General features: G+C 39.8%; 1 protein-coding gene across 1 annotated transcript; it reads left to right on the plus strand.

Moving 5' to 3' along the window:
• Positions 1-214: 214 nt before the first annotated feature.
• tgfbr2b (transforming growth factor beta receptor 2b) lies at positions 215-18,576 on the plus strand. The gene is made up of 7 exons (XM_058390196.1): positions 215-526; positions 5,480-5,630; positions 5,857-6,047; positions 11,413-12,194; positions 13,160-13,301; positions 16,454-16,581; positions 17,597-18,576. The coding sequence occupies exons 1-7, from the start codon at positions 448-450 to the stop codon at positions 17,783-17,785; spliced, it is 1,662 nt and encodes a 553-aa protein (XP_058246179.1). The 5' UTR covers positions 215-447; the 3' UTR covers positions 17,786-18,576.
• The last annotated feature ends 3,016 nt before the right edge of the window (positions 18,577-21,592 follow it).

A 21,592-nucleotide genomic window follows, 5' to 3' on the forward strand; every position in this document is an offset into this window, starting at 1 on the left:
TCTCTACGAGAATGAAAAAAAAATAATAACAATAATAATGATGATAAAAACTTCTGAGTGTAATATTGTCAACGTGTCATTTTAAGTGGTCTACCCTAAATTAGACTTTAAGGCGTATAATTACAGACCAGGGCAAAAAAAAAAAGTGCGTTCAGCAGCGGGAGGGAGTCGGAGGAGGAAAAGTCCTGCCCTTACTGAAAGATTTCCTGTTTCAGAGCAAAGCGAGCAGAATCCAGTGAGTCAACCCGCTTCATCGTTCACTCTCACACACACACACACACACACACACACTCACACTCACACACACACGCTGAAGGAGAAGGACAGATCCTGTTCGTACCACAGCTGGAGCAGAGGAGCGGAGTTACAGCCAGCGGGAACTTCTTTCCAACTCGGGGACACTTTAAACTTTATTAATGTGAGACACCGACAGAGAAAAGGTCGCTAATGGAGTATGTTGGCTTTTCCGTGCTGTGGTGGGTCGCTGTCTTCATGCCTACGCTCGCGCAGGAGAGGAACGCAGTCGGTGAGTTATTGTGGACCCTTCTGGTAGATCTGGGACGCTACCACAGTGGAGCACTGTTGAACACTACGTTCACAACTGGGTCCAACAGGTTATATTTCACTCTCGGTGTACTTTTCGCGTATTGCTTCGCCGTGCGGTAAGGTTACGCAACGTTATTACGCGCGCACTTTTATACAGGTGCTATGGTTCGAATGACGTCACTGCCGTAGTGACGTTTATCGTCAGCTCGTGCTGCTCGGAGTTCAGTTCCTTTAACTATAACTGTAACTTTCTCCTGTAGTGTTGTGTGGTGGAAAGTATTGACAGAGTTTTGGAGTGGTTGTGGATGTGACCACTGAACATAAGTGCCGTGGATTCTCACGTCATAACACATTTCCATCAGCCTCGTTCACTATTTCATCACTTTCATGCATCTTGCACAGTTGGTCTTTCTAACTCAGTTCTCATGTGGCTTAACCACGAACAGGTCTACACTGTGCACGAACGTTAATAAGCATAAACCTGTGCATTGACAGTGTGTCCTTATAGTTTTGTAATGGTTTCCAGACATACTACTCATACTACCAGGACAGAACATGTCCCCTCAATGGTAGCACCTCAGCAAGGAGGAAGAGTGTGGTTTGCTGGTTTGCCACCTTCATTACCGAGAACTTTTCATATCAAATTTAATCTCTTAAACTCTTAAACAGTGCATGGTTCCACACTGCTCTTAAAACGTTACACTACTTCTATTATTATATCATTATTATATTATTAGCTTAATTTTTGGCATCGTTTTCCATCCAGTTGCTGAATTATTGCCTTTAGGGTTAGAAAGAAATTCCATAATTAAAATGACTGATTATTCAGTATACCACAATGGGAAACCATTTTTAACAGGTCATGTATTAAAAGATGTAATTTTTTTTTGTTTGTTTTTTTGTTTTTTTTTTAAAAAAGAGCATCTAAAGTTCAGGCCAGGAGATCATTTGACCCTTTTTTGCAAGGGGTTTAAAATGTTGCACACATATTGCATCCATAAATCTGAAAGGTCACGTCATGACAAGTGTCCCACAACCCCTGCAACCAGAATTAAACAAACCAGATTAATGATGACTGCAGAGCTTTTCTTTTATCGTTCTGCAAGATTAAGTGACACTTTCACAGTAGTGTGATCTTGGGAGGGCAAGATTTCAATTCTAGCCAAATTCCCCCTCCTTTTATTGGACAGTGTAAGCTGCTTGTTTATTCACCTTTGCCTTGGCATTCATTTTAACTCTTCATCCCATAATTATAGGTGAGTCAGGTACTAATTACATCTAATGAGTCCCTCCCTGCCTCAGCTCTCTTCTTAAACAGCAACCTGTCTGTGAGAGACAAAGCTAATAGTTCCTCTTTGGCCTGTAGTGAGAAAGAATTCTTGTTATCTGTTATCAAGAAATATTGTCTATATACTTTGTGTGTGTGTGTGTGTGTTTGATTCAGTTACTATATCTTTGTTTGTCTTTTATATGCTATTACATATAAATGCTATTACTATACATTACTATTACTATATGCTATTACATATAGTAATTTTACGTAATGCTTTTACTTAGCTAGTGACTTTCTTTACTATCTTCTCCTTGTCTACTTGCTGTACTTGTCATTTACACACAAACTGTCATTGGGTAGAGTGCCACACACAGGCATTTATATCTTTAGTTTGGATCCTCCATGTTTACAAAGGCCCCTAAATTTGTTATATCCAAATGTGTGTGCATGTGATTGCTGTAAAACTTGTGTGTGTTATCATGTGCATGCTGTCTGGGTGCTCGTCTGTCTGCCTGTCTCGTGCTCGTCTGCCGGTCTGTCTGAATGCAACTTTGACTCCACTGCCATGATGTGGATAATCACATGTTACTCTGAGATAAAGTGTGCCACCGTTTCTGTTGCCTGAACTGACAACGCCACCAGTGCAAAATGCAGACTCCAACCCTTTCTATGTTTTTTTGCAGTAACTACCCTAGAAATAGTTGACTTTTCATACACAGAGAGAGGACTGGAGGACTTCAGTATCTCCTTTAAGAAGATTACAGGGATGGACTCTCCAGTGAAAGGCTCTTCAGTGCAGGCAGCAGAGCAGTGCCTGCCATCTGAAAGAGACCTTTTGTAGGCCTTTAGAAAACTGTAACGCCCAGGCAGTGAAGCAGGAAGGGGTGTTAGTCTGAGCCCATGTTTACTCTTGCCTCTCTGGGCCTCTGAGTGAAGAGTTGAGAAACAGCTATTTAGGGAGGAGAAGAGGGTCACATAACCTCTAAGTGGCAGGATCTGATTTGACCATATTAGTCTTCCTCTCCTCATCGTGGACACAATCCCCTCTTGGCCTGCTTCAGTAACCCTGAACATTTGCCCAGCTGATCAGCAAAGAAGGTCTGTTGTCTTCCCAGCATGTTTTGGCACTGTGATATCAAATTCAAACCAGATGCACTCCACCCATGACGCATGTAGAGAATTTGCATTGATAACTCTCCACAGTTGCTGTATGTTTTTTTCCCCCTAAAGTTTGTTATTTTAGCTGTGCAAAGGAAGACACATTTCCACCTTGTCTGTTCTTCCTTCCTCGTCCAGGTCACCTGGTCCATCCTTTACTGGCAAGAAGTGGAGAGGACGTAAGACAGGAAAGGATACAGAGAGAGAACAGTTTAGTTTAAGGCCATAACTTTTAAAGTTTAACGTGTTTAAATCCATGATTACGTTTTTTTTGGTTTGGCAGAGGGATTTAAACTCTTTCTACCAGTGAAGAACAATTTGTAACCTGCTAGCATGCAAAAAGTACATCATGTTTTAGATTTTGTATTGTTATAAGGGTTTCTGAAGCTTTTAGTGGGAATTAGTAGTGAAATCTCATAATCGGAATCATATTTTGCATACTTAATTTTCTTTTGCAAAATTGAAAAGAAAATGCCAATAAGTGTTTCATCTTGATCTAGCACATTTGCAATGTAGGTGCAATCACCACAGATCTTAAAATAATTTGCAGCAAGAGAACGGCACAAACAAAGTCTGACTTATAATAGAAGGCTAACACAAAATATTTTAGTGAACACTAATTATTTTCAGTAGTTAATATGATCTAAATTCACCTTGACTGATAGATTATAATGGTTGTAGGTGTGAGGCAGCCTTATGTAGTTGCATATTTGAAATATTTATCTATGGACTTAGACTGCCCTTAGACATCTATTATAAGTGAGTTCCCGTACTTTTCTCAGAACAGGGAAGTGTAATTTTTTACACTTAGGCATTTGTGGTAATCACACCTATAATACAGATGAAGTTGATAAACTCTGGAGTGTTCCTTTAAATCCCGCTGACTACTTGATTATTGTAACTCATAGCATATGTGGTTAACAGCAGTATATATCAGTTTCAGGGATCAAAGTTATAGTTAAGTGGCTTCATTCACAGCTTTATGTGGTTGATATTGCGTCAGTGCAATTTGTTGGAGTTGGATGTTCTTGGGTTTTACCAGCTGTTCACTGGTTGCAGTGCTTATATATCCTATTACATTCATGGGACCCGATTTTCTGTGATTTGTTTGCCCAAATGTTTCCCTTTTCAGCCAATCAGAAGCTGGGAAGCCTTTTATCAGATGAGAGGAAGGCTTTTATCAGGGGAGGCATGCTTATTACACAAGCCAACAGCTGGTCTAGAGGGCTACATTACACCATTTAATGCGTGCATATGCCCCCCACACACAAATATGAGCACACACACACACACATACACATTCACACACACTCACAGTCAACAGGGCCCTCAGCTGCTGGTGTTGGTTTGGCTAAACCTGACTATGCACCACATTTATTTACGACAAAGCAATCATTCAAAGTTTTAGCATACACCAAAACACTTTTTCACACCAGATTCAAAATCAGTATAAGTGGTGTATTTGTGGCAAAACTTATTTTAAGTAATCCAGCATAATAATGTCAGATCCAAGGAAAATTGGCCCAAGTGTTTTGGGTTTGTGTCTGAGGAAACTATCAATGTGGCTAGAGAGGAGAACAGGTCTGAGCAAGTCCTAAAGAGAAGATGGCCAAGGAGATCAGCATGTAAGATTGTACTGATCATGCTGACACACCATAATGAGCCTTTACACACTCCCCGTCCTCCAACCCACTGGTATGCCCCTTGAAGACAGGAAAAGGGGTATTATAAACGCAATATAATAAAAAAGACCTTCCTAATCCAGTGCTCAGGGACCACCAGGCCACTATTTCATTCTGTTCCGAACCAAAACAAACTTAAGATAGGTAATTAAGGGCTGTAGAGTGGTAATTATCTGGCTCTGCTATGGTGGGAACTGGAACAGAGAAAAAACGTGGACTGGCTGATTGTCTTGGATAACTAAAAATATTCATAATTAGACAAAATGTGAAGTAAAGGCTTTATTCATTCAGCGTTTATTATATGATGAATAAAATACAACAGAGTATGCTGTTATAAGAAAAGAATCCACAATGAGTTACCAAGCTAAGGTTGAATTATTTTCCCTATTATTTTAAACTGATTTATTCTTATTCACTGTTACTTTCCAACAGTTATTATGATCCTGTAATTGCTTATTTTACAGCAATTATAAACATTCATTCCCTCACTAAACTCTTTTTTTGCTCACTTTTAGTTTGAGTCTGACATGTTACAGAGAAACTGGAAAGCTCAAAGTCCTGCTACGGAAAATTTAGTGCTGACTCTTTCCGTAAATTTTAAATAAACATTTGGCCATCTATGTATCAGAAGGAGGAATACTTTAAAACATTTTAATCACAGCCAGGACTGTTATCTTGTCAGATGTGTCGTTCTAAATATTATTCAACACCTCCTGGCCAATCAGATTTGAGAACTGCGGTTTAACTTCTTTTTTTAAAGCACATTTTGTAGATTGTATACAAGATAGTATTGAACTCGTGTTTGTATGTTGTGTTTTAGGTGGGATGGTCCCCGGAAGATATAAAATAAACAATCTGTGTAAGTTCTGCGATGTACAGATCTCCACCTGTGATGGTTCTAATGAATGCCAGGCCAACTGCAGCATTACCTCTATCTGTGAACAAAACGATGAAATCTGCGTGGCAATCTGGTACGTCACTACTACAGTTTTTTGTTTCGTTTTGTTTTTTCACAAAATATGACACCATATTTAGTTCAATTTTATTTGTATAGTGCTTTTAACAATGTCTCAAGGCAGTTTTACAGAAATATAAATATTTCAAATAGATTCAAATTGCAGCTTATAAAATGCAAATGAATGACAACTTTTCTTGAATAACCCCATTAATTATTGTATGTGCGGTGCGGTCCTTCAGGAGAAAGAACGAGGAGAACACCACAATCGAGACGGTGTGTCACTCTCCAACACAACCGCTGTATGGCATGTTTCTGAAGGACTACAACAGCAGCATATGTGAGATGAAGCAACAAAAGACAAACAATGGGCTGCTCTTCATCTGTTCTTGTAATGAGGAAGAGTGCAACGAAAAATTGTTCTTTCCTGACAGTGAGTTTCACCTTTTTCTTACAGTCTTGCTATGAGCAGTGTAACTTTTTGATTCCGGGCCCCTGACCAGCATGGGGTCCACTGAGTTTAAAAAAAAAACACTTATTTGGCAAAAATGAGTATCAGGTATAAGGGGGGAGGGGGAGGAGACAGGGTGAGGGATATGGTATGAAAAGAGTAGAGACTGCAATTTAAGTAACAAGTTATGACATCAGGAAATAACAAAGAAGTGATTATCATGAAGCTGTGTGTGGCGCACAAAGAAAAAAGCGGAGGGCAAAAAACAGACCCACCTTAACTGCACACCAGTAATACCAGTCATGCTAATTAACCGAAGTCGGTTTGTCAAGTGAAGTAACTGAAATGGAAAAAGTACCTGGCTAGCTAATATCTAGAGTAAGAAGAATTAGCGTACCTTTCTAGCTACGTTTCTAGCTTAGGTTTTGTTACTGTTAGTTATGGCAGCAGTAGCTCAGGTAGCTGAAACCTCAATCACACACTTCTTTACGGACAAACAGTAACTCAGCCGATCACAACCTAAAAAAGAAATGATTTTACGTTCAGACCTTTCACTATGCTACGTAGCCAAATGGTAATTTTTCAGGTGCTAAAAGGAAAAATGTGGGGGACTCGTCAGGATTAGAACTTACTGAAAACGATTGAGGTACATTTTAAGCCAAAATTCGTCTTGACTGTATAAAACTAGATCTTTTCCCCCAGTCTAGTCTAAAGGACATTAGCTAAGGTTAACAGCTGGCAATTATGTTAGTGCAGATTATTTGCAATAGTTTTGTTGTCATTTATTTTTAATACATGCTTTGTTTCCATTTTTAATTATTTATTTAATTCATAGAACTTACTTGTTTTATACAGTATATGCCCTTGTATATGTATGTTGTGTATCCTTGTGTAGGTAGTTTAGTTGTTCAGATATTCTGATTTTCTTGTTGATTAAAGTATTATTTATTGGTTTTCCCTCAGGTAGGATAATTAAGTATTAGTTATGCTATTCTTGCATATAAAATAATATATATGATTGATGTGGGTGGAGCTCCTCATGCATGTTGTCACTTAGGGCCCACGACACTTTCATGAAAACAGAAAGCAGAAGGGTAAGCATGTGCTTGTAGGAGTGTGTGTGTGTGTATGAGGTTTTAAAGTTACACTTTGCAGGGTTAAACTTATGCTGTGACATGACTAGAAGTCTATTGGCAGCTGCTGGGACAAAATTGTAGTAGATCATGTTTATCATTTTCTTTAGCTAAGTGTTCACATTTGTAAACCTGGGACTGGATATGGTGGGGGGGGGATGGTTGAGCAGCATGATGGTGCAGCTCCTAAGCTCAGGTTACTCTGTGTGCAGGTTTCTTTACATGTTCATGTCCATGTGTATTTGCTCTGGGTTTCCTCCTACCTCCCGAAAACGTGCCAGTAGGTGGATTGGATAAAGATAAATTTTTTCCTGGTGTGAATGGGTTCATGGATGTGTGTGTGTGTGTGTTACCATCTGATTCCTAGAGTTCCTGTAGTTATGTGGGTCTGATTGCTCCATGAAACCCTGAAAATAATCTTCTTCTTTTTTTCACTCTATTGCTTTGTTGCATACTTAAATAAAACTATGGCCCAGGTTTGGTGAGGCACTCAGTGTCTCATTACTTTCTTCTTGTATGTTTATTGTTATAATGTTTACAGAGTATAATGGTTATGTAACATATTACATATTCTTAATATTTATTGATGGAGTTTAACAAACCTCCTTTACGAAACTATTAATGTACCTCTCTTTATAAGTAAACTTAAATTAGTGTGTGTAAATGTATTCCTTTTAATGGTTTTAATGTAAGTATACAGTCTGGATGTCATATAGTCTCTGACTTCACCGCAATATAACAGTGACAGGAAATGGTTATTGCGTCATAAAAAAAAATCACAGCTTATCCCATTCCAGTATGGAAATATGGGAATATGTACATCGGAAGTTGTTTGGGAATATATAGGGACAGATGTGTTTCCAATTCACGTTTACATACAAGCTAGAATGTGGAGTAAACGTGAAAACATCCTTCTGTACTTCTTTCTACTATGTGGTATGTCCTGTGAAACATCAGTGGTAGAATTCTCGCCTGCCACAGGGGAGGCCCGGGTTCAATGCACGGCCAGTTTTGTGGCTGGGACAACTTACTTTCAGTCCTTAGCTCTGTGTTGTTATTTAGCTCTCTGTTGTTTTATGTAGCACCATGGTCCTGGAGGAACATTGATTCATTTCACTATATACTGCATCAGCTATATATGATTGAAATGAATAAAAGCTTCTTGACTTGACTTGACTATTTTTAATACAGTGTAGGAAAAAAGATCTTGATAAACTACAAGCTTGTGAATAAGCGTACCCGAACGTCTCTAGTTAGAATGATATAATAGGGTTGCGTATAGGACACCTGCAGATAATCTTCACCACTTTACATTAGTTAGCAGTGTTTTGCCTGTTCAAGACAGACTGTAGTGTTGGCTCTGGTTGTGTGGTGAGGCAGGCAGCAGAGGATCCCAGACGTGTGGTTTCCTGTCTCTTTAACTCAAAACAGAGACAACACAACCACATAGCAAAACAGCTGGGTGTACTGGGCATGCTCTGACTTAATACGCTCGTGTGTTAGCAGGCCTGTAGCAGTGTGTGCACCATGTGTCATAATACGCTCTTCATGCTACACAAACCTAAGCATTACGGTAGTCATAGACAGCCCTAATATAAAATTTACATTACACAGATTCTTTCGTTGCCCCTGTGAGGTTGTAAGTATGAAATGAAATGTGAAAAGGCAGTCCAAGCTTCTAAGGAGTAGTCCTACTCTATGGTGAGCACGTGCTGCAGGAAGTCCATGTTTACTTATAGGAAAGGAGCCAAGGTTAGTTTTCTCAGAAAGGCTGAAATATTCTGCATTTTTTTCACTGCACATAACACATTTGTGACATAAAACGAAACTGAGAAGAGGTTTGCGCTCTTGCGTCCTCAAAAATTGCACGGCTATCAGTAGCTTTGCACCAAATGTCAGTGACAAGAAGATGGAATGCTATTTAGAAGACAAGAGAAGACAATTAAACAGTCATATGGACTCCAAATCTCTTCTGACTGTGCTTTCTGAATTATTCCAGACTTTGTGTTTGGTGTTTCCGTGTGACAGTCAAGGACAACACAAACAGATCTGGCTCTGAATTCAATACAGATGGTTATCACTACGGAAACCTCTTTATAGTGATAACAGCTAGTGGATTAGCTTTCTACCCGAAGAACATGCGCCTTTAATAAGCAACTTATAATACTTGTCAGAGAGCGTATGTTGGTTGTTGCAGTGTGAGTTTCGCACGGTTTATTTTCTGTTGTTGACGTCGTAAACGTGATTGGCTCAGTGCAAAGAGTGACAAATGTACTGAAGACAGCAGCAGCTGTCTTGATTTATAGCTGTTGCAAGCGTCTCGCTTTCATTGTCAGAGCTTCACACTTGACAAGTTTCACACTCAGCTTTCGCAGCTTGTTACTGTATGTGGCCACAGTGACAGGTTGTGAAATTCATTTGTCGCTGGGAATATTTTGCAAATTTTCTTTAGGAAAATGTACAAGAATAGTATAGATTTCACGCTGTTTTCTTTTTAGAGACACAAACGCGAGAGACCCGTGAGTTAATGTCTCATCTTGCAAGCACCTTCAAAATGTCTTTATCCTGCTGTCTCTAAAGGTTCAGGTTATTTGAACATCTAAGAGAAGAGAGAAGAAGCTCAGTGTGTGTGTCATTCTTATGAATTACTAATTTCCAAGACTGATTTTTTTGGTAGGATTGTTCACCCTCAGTTGATTCTTTATCACCAGTTATTTTTTTGAGAAAAAGGAGAAGAAAAATTGTCTGTCTGACAGGTCTAGTCTGGGATGATTTTTCTTTCTTCCCCCCACACTATGGAATCCAGAGCAGATGCTCTAAAGACAGGTATGAGTCACTGTCGGCTTAGAGAGAGAGAGAGAGAGAGAGAGAGAGCTGGCAAAAAGAGCGATAAACACTTTTATGGCGCTAGTCATACTGTGAAATGGAGTCGTAACCATAACAAACAATAAACAGTGACCCCAACACTTTACTATTCATATTACCAGTCCCATCCTAGCAAAACCTCCACACTCTTCTGTCCGAACAGGAGAATGTAAATTTTATGAAATTACACATCTGGCTATAAAATTGTGATATTTCGGAATGTTAATGTTTCACCAGAGGCTATATATCCACCTGGAATTTGCAGGATTAAGTACACTCACATCAACTGATTTATCCTTATGTGGTGCTTTGTAAAACTTTTTTTTTTTTTTTTTACAGATAAAAATGAGATGTTAGTCTTAAGCGTGTGAAAGTTCAAATTTTCCAAAACCTTTGTCACATTAAATCATGTCATATTGTTTAGATTTTAATAAGAGGTTTTGTTGTGTCACGTTGTATCCTGCCTGCGTTGCTATGTTGTGTGATTCACTGAAATGTTGTAGCAATTAGGATCTATTTGACTAACCTGTGAGTCAGGGGCTTTAAAGAACATAAGCTTTGTACTGCCTGTTATAAAGAGCTCAGCATGCACACACACACACTCACACACACACACACACACACATGTATGCACAAACACAGTGATGTGTTTAATCTGAGTATGGTCTGAGAATGGTTAATAATCTCACTACTCACCACAGCAGGGAGTTATTTTCAGGATTTTTGCTGCTGTGTGCAAAAAAAAAGCATGTCTCATTCCATAAAGTATAAATCTGTAGATTTCAGTCTTTATGAGTAGTTCTTCTATTTTGACCTTTCTTTGTTTTGGAATCCTTTCCAGTCTGCGCCTTTCTTTTATTGTCATGTTAAATGTTCCAGAGTTGGGTATCTATTTATGAGTGTTTTATGTCTGTACTGTAGTAAGGGTGGTGTGTAATGTGTGTGTGATGGAAAAATGTAGACAAGCTAAGCTTTTTTACCCCACTCTGTGCCCCTTATAGCTGGCACTAGTCTGTCTCAGTCTCTAGACTCAACCTGTAATGTTTCAGGAGGCTTTGCCAAACCTCAGGTTGGCAGGAAGTCGGAGTGGCATGGTAAATTTCCTTGAAGGTTGTAGACAGTGTTTCATTGTATAACCCCTTTCATCATGTGTCTCTCAGAAACGCAAACCAAATGTGAAATTTAGCATCTTTGTGAACATCCGTCATCTTAAGCTGCACCTACGTAGCAGCTTTGCAGCCTTTAGTATATTCCATAATATACAATAACTGGAGACATTTTACTGCTTTTGAATGAGTTAAATGCCCACATTGACTCCTCATCTTGTTTTGTCTCACGTTTGCCCCCAGGCACCACAGACCATGAGATGAATTTAGTAATCTTGGTCAGCCTGCTGCCTCTGGTGGTGCTGGCTATTGTAGTCATTGGTTCCTTCTACTGGTACCGCATCTACCGGCGTCGCAAGCTCAGCGAGTGGGAGACCAAGAAGCCTTCTAAACGCAAGGGCCCGTTAGACTGCAGCGATGCATGTGCCATCATGATGGATGACGATCGCTCAGACAGCAGCTCCACACATGCCAACAGCCTCAACCATAACACAGAGCCACTGCCCATCGAGCTGGACATGCAGGTGGGCAAGGGTCGTTTCGCAGAGGTCTACCGGGCCAAGCTGAGGCAGAGCTCCTCGCAGCAGTTCGAGACGGTAGCTGTGAAGATCTTCCCGTGTGAAGAATATGCCTCCTGGAAAAACGAGAAAGACGTCTTCTCTGACATTGACCTGAAGCATGAGAACGTGCTGCACTTCCTCACCGCCGAAGAAAGGAAGGTTGAGCGGCAGTTCTGGTTAATCACCGCCTACCATCCACGTGGGAATCTGCAGGACTACCTCACTCGGCATCTGATAAGCTGGGAGGACCTGCGGAGGCTTGGGGGTTCACTGGCTCGAGGCATTGCTCATCTGCACAGTGATCGCACGCCATGTGGAAGACCCAAAGTGCCCATCGTCCATCGAGACATCAAGAGCTCCAACATCCTGGTAAAGAACGACCTCACGTGTTGCCTGTGTGACTTCGGCCTGGCTTTACGACTGGACAATTCCTTGTCTGTGGACGACCTGGCCAACAGTGGACAGGTAATGCTGTGTGTTTTTTTCTAAAGGATCAGGAAACAGCTAAAAAAATTTGGACAAATTCAATAACAAATATCTTAATTAAATAAACCATAAACTGCACATAGCTAACAAATTAAATGAAATGACAAAAAAAAATGCAAGCTCCTGATGTAAGTTCATGCATGTTTAGTGCAAATGAATTTTCTATTAAATGTAAACTACTCATTTCCCATTAATTAGCATTGTTATGAGAGATAAGATGAATTTACTCTTTGATATGAATCTGTCCTGTTAATTTCAATCAATACATGCTTGACTCAATATTACCACTTATGATGCACAGATAAACTGCAGTTCACTCTCAGAAATGCTGCTGGAATCAACACATAAGTAACTAGAAATTATAAATCTGTATTCATTTCCTCTCTCATGTCTATTGATGGCTGCTGTGCTGGTGTGGTTCCTACCTGACATACACCTGAGAGTGAGTTTGTGAGAGTTTGTAGGAGTTAGAGCAGGGATATGTTTTCACATGCAGGGGAAAACCCTCAGAGCATCTTCACACTTCGATTTGTATGTGACCTTTGTTCTTTGTGTTTGCCTTGATTTATGATTCACCGGCTGAAAATGCAATGAACCAAGGTGTTGAGTGTGCATAAGTCGCTTCCTGTGAAGATTTCGTAATCATAGAACTGCTCTTTTTAAATAGTATTTTTTAAGCATATTAAGTGGTACGAAGTTTTTCTCTTATCTGTTATCGTATGTTATGCACTATAGAAATGCAGTATAATACAATTCAAAGTCAGCTCACTGTTTTATGTTTAATATCATTGTTCTGAGTGTACTAGCTCACTGATCAGATAATGCAGCATTTCCTTGCGATAACTCATGAAGTCCAAGATGAAGATCAGAGCCTATGCAGAGTTTAGACTACAGAGAGAAAGCAATGTAATGAGCCATGACTCTGTATTGTCTCTTCATTTCAGGTTGGAACAGCGAGGTACATGGCTCCAGAGGTGCTCGAGTCCAGAATCAATCTGGAGAACATTGAGTCCTTTAAACAGACTGATGTCTACTCCATGGCTCTTGTGCTGTGGGAGATCACTTCCAGGTGTAATGCCATTGGAGGTGAGATCACTCATAGCACTACACCCCTACCAGCTAAATAACAGGGTACTAAGTCAGTAACAAACACATAGGACGTCTTTGTGTCTGTTCTATTCATGGAGGAAAAAAAAGAGAGCTTGTCCGAGCGCCGTCTTGTGTCAATATTTCTAACCCCCATGAAGGAACTCTAAAGGACTTCTATTTCTATGGAGACGGTGGTTGCCCCTTAAGAATGAAATGGATAAAAATAAGTTAGTTATTTCTCCCATTAGTCTGTGGCATTTTGTTTTGCCAGTGTGGCCAGGCTATTGTCCCAGTCCTGTGCACAGAAAGCCCAATGTGGCCCGTGCGCGGTTTTGACCGATTTGCTGCTTCCTGTTATTTGGAAGCCTTTCAATATAACTCTAAAGTAGAACATTGTAGCAATACTGTTAACTGAGCTGCTGGAGAGTGAGGAATGTGTAGAATGCCAATCCTTCATTGAGCAGGTGGAACGAAATGCTATGAGGTTTCTGGAGGGTCAGCATGTGTGCGCATTGTAATGTGATCTTTTAAAAAATTTGTTGTCATATAGTAGCTATATTCCAAGAACAAAATATATAAAGTGTGGATTATATAAATCTGGCCAAAACAAAAGCCATAGACTAATGGGAGAATAGAGAATATATATATATATTCTCAAATGTGTGTGTGTTTGTGTGTGTGTGTGAAACGTATATTTATATTTAATATATAACTACTACTAAATATATATATGATTAGACTAATGTCTAATCATATATATATATATATATATATATATATATATATATATATATATATATATATATATATGATTCACCAAATTTAATGTAGGCTTACAAGATAGAGCAACACTTAACCCCATAAACCTTACAAAAAAATCTTTATTTGCATATTTACATATTCATCTATTTACCTACTTTCTACTATGAGAAACACAAGTCTATGAGTTTGTATAAACACAAAAACTGCCAATGTACAGAATATCTCTAAAAAGTCATGTGAAATACTCTCACGCAATTTAGAACCAAGCTGATACCGTACTTTGATATCACCCAGTTGGTGATAGCTATTTTAATGGGCCTTGTACACACTGTTCTGTGTGTGCATGTGTGTATGTGTGGTGTCATGCATACCATCAAAGCATGGGATTTGTGTTACCCACATGCCCCAGCATGCACCCTCTGTGATTGAGAGGCTCCTGTAGGCTTATCTGCAGAACTTGAGACATTTCCCGACAGACCAAAGAGACTGAATGTCACATTCCTGCCTTGCTCTCTGCACCAACATAGCAAGAATCGCTAGGATCTCTCCTAAGTCTATTTTTTTAGTCTTGGACCACCAGAATCCAATAGATATAGAGATTGCATGGGCTGTAAGGGAGTCAGGAGAAAGTCATGGAGCTGCCTGGTTGTGCTGTGCTCTGGCTCACTGTGTTGTTGTTAGTGTGTCCTAAATTAGCATGGGGTGCGGCTCTGGCTGGAACAGCGTAGAGTAGAGCGGCGAGCCGAGAGGCAGCCAGCCTAAATATCACTTCCACTCCTACCCCCTTGTGATAGAGCGATGGAGGGCATAGCAGCATAGCAGCTGTGTGGCAAGTGACAGAGCTCCATATGGCAAGTCCATTTGTCACTACAGGTGTCAAATTCACTGCAGGCTTGTTCTTCTCTCTGACATGCATACATATTCACAGCACTTACGCAAAATGCTTCAAGTCTTAGATAATGTCGTACAACAGTGTTGCTGCGTTTTAATTGCTAAGTTAACTAGGTCATGAATTCTACTTTTGCTAGTCCTGTGTTTCTGCCCTGCTCTTAAACAGACCTTCTTTAAATCCCAAATGAAACCTTCTTGAAATCCCAGATGCAGAGACAGGTAGGTCTGTGGCGGTTTCAGACAGATTATCTGAAAAGGAAAAGCTTGTTAAAAAGGGTTTTCCTGGAAAGCTCTGCTAGAGTGTATGGACTCAGCCTGGAAAGGGAGGCCTCGGTGCGCGGGACATCTGTTACCAAAAACCGCGGCATTCCTCACATAGTGAGCACACTCACATCGTTCAGGCCACAGCCCCCAGAGCAGACAGACAGACAGACAGCAGAGGGAGAGCTAAGGTTCCATTTCTGCAGTAGAGCTTTTTGTGCTGCTCTGATGCCTTTCAGGTGTGAGACTGACAAATCACACCAATATAGTGTACACAAGGCAAATTATTGTGTGGGCTGGAGGATTTTTGCTTTTCTACCTTCTCAAGTGTATAGCCAAGAGCCTAACGGGGACAGCAGGAATAGTAGTTAATGCGGTACGACTGCTTTTGTTTTAGAATTGAAACAGGGGAAGTCCACTTGTCAAAAACAGGATGCGTGCGCTTGTGGAGTCAGCTACTCTGCGGGGGCCCAATCACAGCCCTGTACTTCCTGTCCCAGACAGCATGCTGGTCTAGCCTCTTCCTGTGGGCCTGTATAGCAGGGAAGAACCACATAACACATTCTCTCCTTAAAAAAAAAGCATTTTCCAAAGTAAACTCATTCATCTACTTAAATTTGTGGGAATGGATTTTGGTTTGTATTGTAATAGCAGACATTCCCACTGTTCTATTATAGCCGTTTTCTTTGTCATACTTTTTTTCCTGTTGTGCACACTGAGTGTGTATGTGTGTGTGTGTGTGTGTGTGTGTGTGTGTATTTGTGGATGGGTGAGAGTTATAAGGCAAAGCTGTTGTGAGTTATAGCACAGCTGCCATGAGCTCTATTTCACAGGGTTTGGAAAATTACTGGAATACTGTTGTGCGTGTTCTCTCTGGCACAGTCCAGTCATTATCCCGTATTTCCTCCAATTTGTTTTCATACGGAAAACAAACAACACAGCATCATAACTTCTCATTATTGTTGGCACTCTGCTGGGTAAGCTGATCGCTCCAATGTTGTTTAGCATTTGTTTGCTTTCCCAGTGTAAAGAGGAGTGCCAGACAAATATTTCCAAAGGTGAGTTCCGACGTTACTGTTTCCCAAACCTCAGCGTTTCTCACGTCGACTCTTAGAGCCCCAGAGAACACTTACGATCTCTAAAAATGCACTTTTTCCTGTAGAAAGTTATACTCTGAATGATTAATTGCGTTCCTGTGTGTGTGTGTGTGTGTGTTGGGTGGTTGTGCATTTCAGAGGTAAAAGATTATGAACCTCCATTTGGCTCTAAAGTGCGAGAGCACCCCTGTGTGGAGAGCATGAAAGACAACGTGCTCCGAGACCGGGGCCGGCCTGAGATCCCGAGCAGCTGGACAAAACACCCGGTAAGACAACGACTTGTTACAGCTATACTTAGGTTCACTGATGGCTAATGGGAAAAAAATGACTGAGTAATTTGTAAGAAATGCTGCAGCATAAAAGCTGCATGCACAAAAATTACTGTACATTCACATTAGACACTCAATTTATAGACTAAACAAGCTATTTTCCTCAACAATATAAAGGTATATGGCTGTTAATATTTAGTAGATTTAGTAGAATAATTCTGTTCATTAACAGTTTATCACTTGCTAATATCATAAATACTATATGAAACAACACCACATGCTTTACTGTATATAATATCATCATTTCTTAGTTAAAAGGAAGTATACCACAGAGCTCCTGCATGCTCTATTCTGATTGGTCGCTTCCTAATAGTAGCAGGAGAAGTGAGGTTGGGTTAAAACAAAAAAGTTCATGGACACCTGTCCGTCACACCCATATGGACATCCAATTTCAGATGTAGTTCCTCTGCAGTTATAATAACCTCCACTCTTCTGGAAAGGCTTTCCACCCCAGATTTTGGAGTGTGGCTGTGGAGATTGGTGATCATTCAGCCACAAAAGCATTAGTGAGGTCAGACGCCGATGTTGGGTGAGGAGGCCTGGGGTGCAGTCAGCTTTCCAGTTCATCACAAAGGTGTTCAGAGGGGTTGAGATTAGGGCTTTGTGCCGGAAACTCAAGTTCTCCTACTCCAAACTTTGTAAACTGTGTCTTCACGGATGTTACTTTATGCACAAGGGTTTCTGATCATCCCTGTCATGCCAGAACAGGGAAAGCTGTTTTGTGATACTGTATAATTTGCATATATTAACCACGGCTGAGTTAGTTGTCATATTTATGATACAGAATAAATCATTCAGTTGAATTTGATTAGTATTTGGGTGAAGTTCACTGGCATGATTATTAAACATCCGAAAGATCATGTTGTAAGAAATAGAACAGTACTTTTAGGACTCCACATATGTCAAGAGAAAACCATCTGAAATGTAATAACACAAATGTAATTTCCTGCAGGGAGTGGCTTTGGTGTGCGCCACCATCAACGAATGCTGGGACCAAGACCCTGAGGCTCGTCTCACGGCGCAGTGTGTGGCCGAGCGCTTCAGGGAGATGAACGATGATCTGGATAAGCTATCCACCTGCAGCAGCTCTGAGGAGAAGATTCCAGAGGACTGCTCTGTGAGCGTCAGTGATGACAAGTGAAAGAGTGGGAGAATAAGCTAGAGCCCATTTATTCATCACTCTGGCCTGGGAGAGTGTTATCTGTGCTCACATTTTGTGATCGGCAAAAGAAGAACAGCTCCCTCCAAACAATGGAAACTGGAATACATTCAGTATGATATAAACAATGTGTGCTTGTGTGTGCGGGTGTGTATCCGGGGCCTCGGGACACGGGCCACAGGGAAATGAAGTAGCTTTAAGCTTTAGAAGTGTCTCGTAACCAAAGAGTTAATGCACTTTATCAGAATGTCTATGCATATGTAACAGTAAAGAAGCACTGGTGGCTTTATTGCAAGAGGACGTGGCTGGTGCTTCACTCCTCACAGCTCACCGCAGCTTAAACATTACCTAAGCAGGTATCAATAAGAGAATCTATGACATGTACAGTTTAATTTAGCACTGTTTGTGTTCATAAAAAGGTGTGTGTGTGTGTGTGTATGGATGTGTAAGAGCAGGTTTGATTATATGTGCATAAATGAATGTGGTGTGTTTGGTATAGCTTTATCAGAGATTTTTTTTTATTTTACTCATTTGCTAATGAAATAAAGCACAGTGTAAATATATGTATTGAATGAAAAATCATATTACAGCATTGGAAAGGTGAAAAAAGGAAAAGGACTCTGCTCTGGTGCCAAAAAGTATTTTAATAAAGCATTTCCAAAGCTGTAGCTTTATAAATAATCAGGAAAACACTTCAATGTGCATTTCTTTTTGTTTTTATAAGCAATATATTTGTAAATCTTTTATGATAAAATAAATTTGTTTACAGTGTATATTCTAATAATTGTGCATTTCGTTTTCTGCATTTCACCTTCCACAGTAATGTATACCACTGGCAGATAGACAGAAATGTAATGAGAAATCTAATCAAATACAGGGAGTGAGTCTTTATAGCTTTAAAGATAATTTCTATATGGACCAATTATGTATTTTAATAATGTTCACTTGCAGTGGAGAGCAAAATTTCCAGAACAATTTATAAACATTTTTTTTTTCTTGAAATATAGTTCATTTTCATTGCTCAAAAATTGACAGAAAGCATACCTGAGGTTTAGGGCTAGTGGTGGTTCAAACGGTTACTGGGGTACTGATCAGAAAGTCAGGGTTCAAGCACTGCCAATCTGCCACTATTGGGCCCTTAAACAAGGCCCTTAACCCTGTCTACTTCATGAGTGCTTTATTGTGACTGGCCCTGCACTCTAACCCCCAGATTCCTAGGCTATGATACGCTTAGATAAGAATGTGGGGCAGTGGTGGCTCAAGTGATTACGGCTTCGGGTTGTTAATTTGAAGGTCAGGGTTCAATCCCCAGTACTGCTACTGTTTGGCCCCTGCACAAGGCCATCAATGCTCTCTGTGCTGCATAATGGCTGACTCTGTGCTCTGATCTGTCCAGCTTCCAAAGCTGGGATATGCAAAGAAAGAATTTCCCTGTGCTGTAATATACACTACCACTCAAATGTTTGGGATCACTTGCATATTTCAGCTTGATTTCAGCTACGGAGGAAGACTCCATCAGCCAATGCTCCAGGAAGCATGGGGTGAAATCTCATCAGATTATCTTGAAAAATTAACAGCTAGACTGCCCAGGCTGTAATTGCTGCAAAAGGCAAAGTTTGAAGAAAACATTCATCATTTCTATCAAAATCATTATTTCTAACTCATGTCAGCATGTCCTGTTCTTTAGCTATATTTTCTATTCAGACTAATTTTGTGTGTGTTTCCTTGGAAAACAATATCAATTTTTGAGTGATCCCAATCTTTTGAGCGGAAGTGTATATGTGTGAAAAAATAAAGGCTTCTTCATTGTTCTAAGCATATCTTTTTGAACAAAAACATTTATTTTGTGTAAAAGACAGTGATCAACATTAGAAAACAATAAAAGAGTTGCACTGTAGCAAAAGAAGATTGCGACTAAATTTTTTGAGGGTTACAGCTGTCAAAAATTAGTAGGCAATGTAGAGGCCCTTGCTTTAAATGATGTCAGCACATCTGCAGCTGCAGGACATCACCAGTTTCTCACACTGCTCTGGTGTGATCTTGATCCTCTCTTTTTCCAGTCTCTTCAGAGGCATACCGACATTTTTGAACAATGAAGGGTCACAATATTTCAGAAAACAAGTATTTATACATTTTTCTCTAATTTTCTCGAAATCTCCAAAGTATACTTACATTTTATGGTAAATGAAACACACAACAACTCCTTATGGATTCTACCCCAGCTCCAAGCAAAGGTACAGTTTTTTAGTAGCCTTTTTCCGGAGTTTTTTGATCTTCATTTATCTTTAATTATCCATATAACTATCCATATACTGCACATCTCATGTTGATTTTCACTCTCAGCCTCTTGAAAAAAGACAGCTGACATATTTATTACTTGTGATACTGCTGTCTGTTACCAGATGCCCTGAAGAGTTTTCTTCATGAGTCTTAAACAACATTCCTTTCTTAGTAGTCAGTTGCTTACAGACACTTTGTAGCTGCCAGTACATCTTTACAATATTTTTGTTCTCGGAAACAAGCCTGTTAACAGTACCTCATTTGACATCAATAGTGCGCAATGTTTTCAACAGACACCACACTGATGTGCTAGTTTCTATACATCATCATGTATGTTCAAATTCATATTTAATTGAACTTGTCATATACTCAAGCATACACAATATAACATGTAGAAAAATACTTTTTCACTTGTCCTTGTCATAAAAAGTAGAATAAAAAGAATCTGTTTCTGGGTGCTCAAGGTGTCCCCAGGTCTATTTTGGTGTCATTAAGGTCTTATTGGTGTCCCCATGTCTGTTTCTGGGTGCCCAATGTGTCCTCAGATCTGTTTTTGTGTGCTCAAGGTATATATATATATAGCTCTGGAAATAATCAGTTTCTTATGTTTTTTTCTTCCAGATGCATGTATTGGTGAGATGAACAGTTTTGTTTCATTTTTTGTGAACTGCTGACAAGATTTCTCCTAAATTCAAAATATAACTATTGTTATTTAGAGTGTATATTTAAAGGAAATGACAACACATCAAAATAATGACCCAAGATCATGCAGTATTTGCAGAGCTTTAATAACTCAAATAAAACAAAATGCAAATAATTTGTAAACAAATTGTGTTAATGCTTTGGCTAAATAACATTAAGAAATCAGTATTTGGTGGAATAACCCCGATTTGCATGCGTTTTGGCTCCATGCTCTCCACCAGTTTTTCACATTGCTGTTGGGGAACTTTATACCACTCTTTTTGCAAAAAAGCAAACAGCTCAGCTTCGCGTGATGGTTTGTGATCATCCATCTTCCTCCTGATGACATTCCAGAGGTTTTCAATAGGGTTCAAATCTGGAGATTGGGCAGTGGTCTCTTATTTTTTTCCATAGCTGTATATATACATATACATATATAGGATTAGTGATAGATGCGTATGACTGTTTTTGTGTTTATTATAATAAGCACTAGCAGCATATATTGTGCACTGATGAGAGACGTTTCGCTTTACAAGTCTGGAAGCATGCAGAATGGACCCACAAAAAGGCAGAACTGTGAATGTGCTAAGTGGCAGAGAGTAGCAGCAGCAGAATAGCCGTGTAATTGAGCTTAATATCGTCTTCCTTATATCGAGACTCTTGAGGTATGAGCATGTTTGGAGAGAGCTTTCAGTTCAGACACTACAGCAGTTAGGCTAAGCTTTGCTGAACAGATGTTCCCACAACCAGACTATCAGACTGAACACTGCGTCCCTCAGACAGACCCTGTCTGACTTTAGAATAGCTACAAATTGAGTTTCTACCACT

Source organism: Hemibagrus wyckioides, linkage group LG01 (assembly GCF_019097595.1).
Source record: "Hemibagrus wyckioides isolate EC202008001 linkage group LG01, SWU_Hwy_1.0, whole genome shotgun sequence".
Taxonomy (NCBI): domain Eukaryota; kingdom Metazoa; phylum Chordata; class Actinopteri; order Siluriformes; family Bagridae; genus Hemibagrus; species Hemibagrus wyckioides.

Bases quoted from the DNA above. Each gene is read 5' to 3' on its own strand.
- tgfbr2b (XM_058390196.1), top strand. From the start codon at position 448: ATGGAGTATGTTGGCTTTTCCGTGCTGTGGTGGGTCGCTGTCTTCATG. The intron at 527-5,479 runs GTGAGTTATTGT...GTTGTGTTTTAG, and splicing joins GCAGGAGAGGAACGCAGTCG to GTGGGATGGTCCCCGGAAGA. The intron at 16,582-17,596 runs GTAAGACAACGA...AATTTCCTGCAG, and splicing joins GCAGCTGGACAAAACACCCG to GGAGTGGCTTTGGTGTGCGC.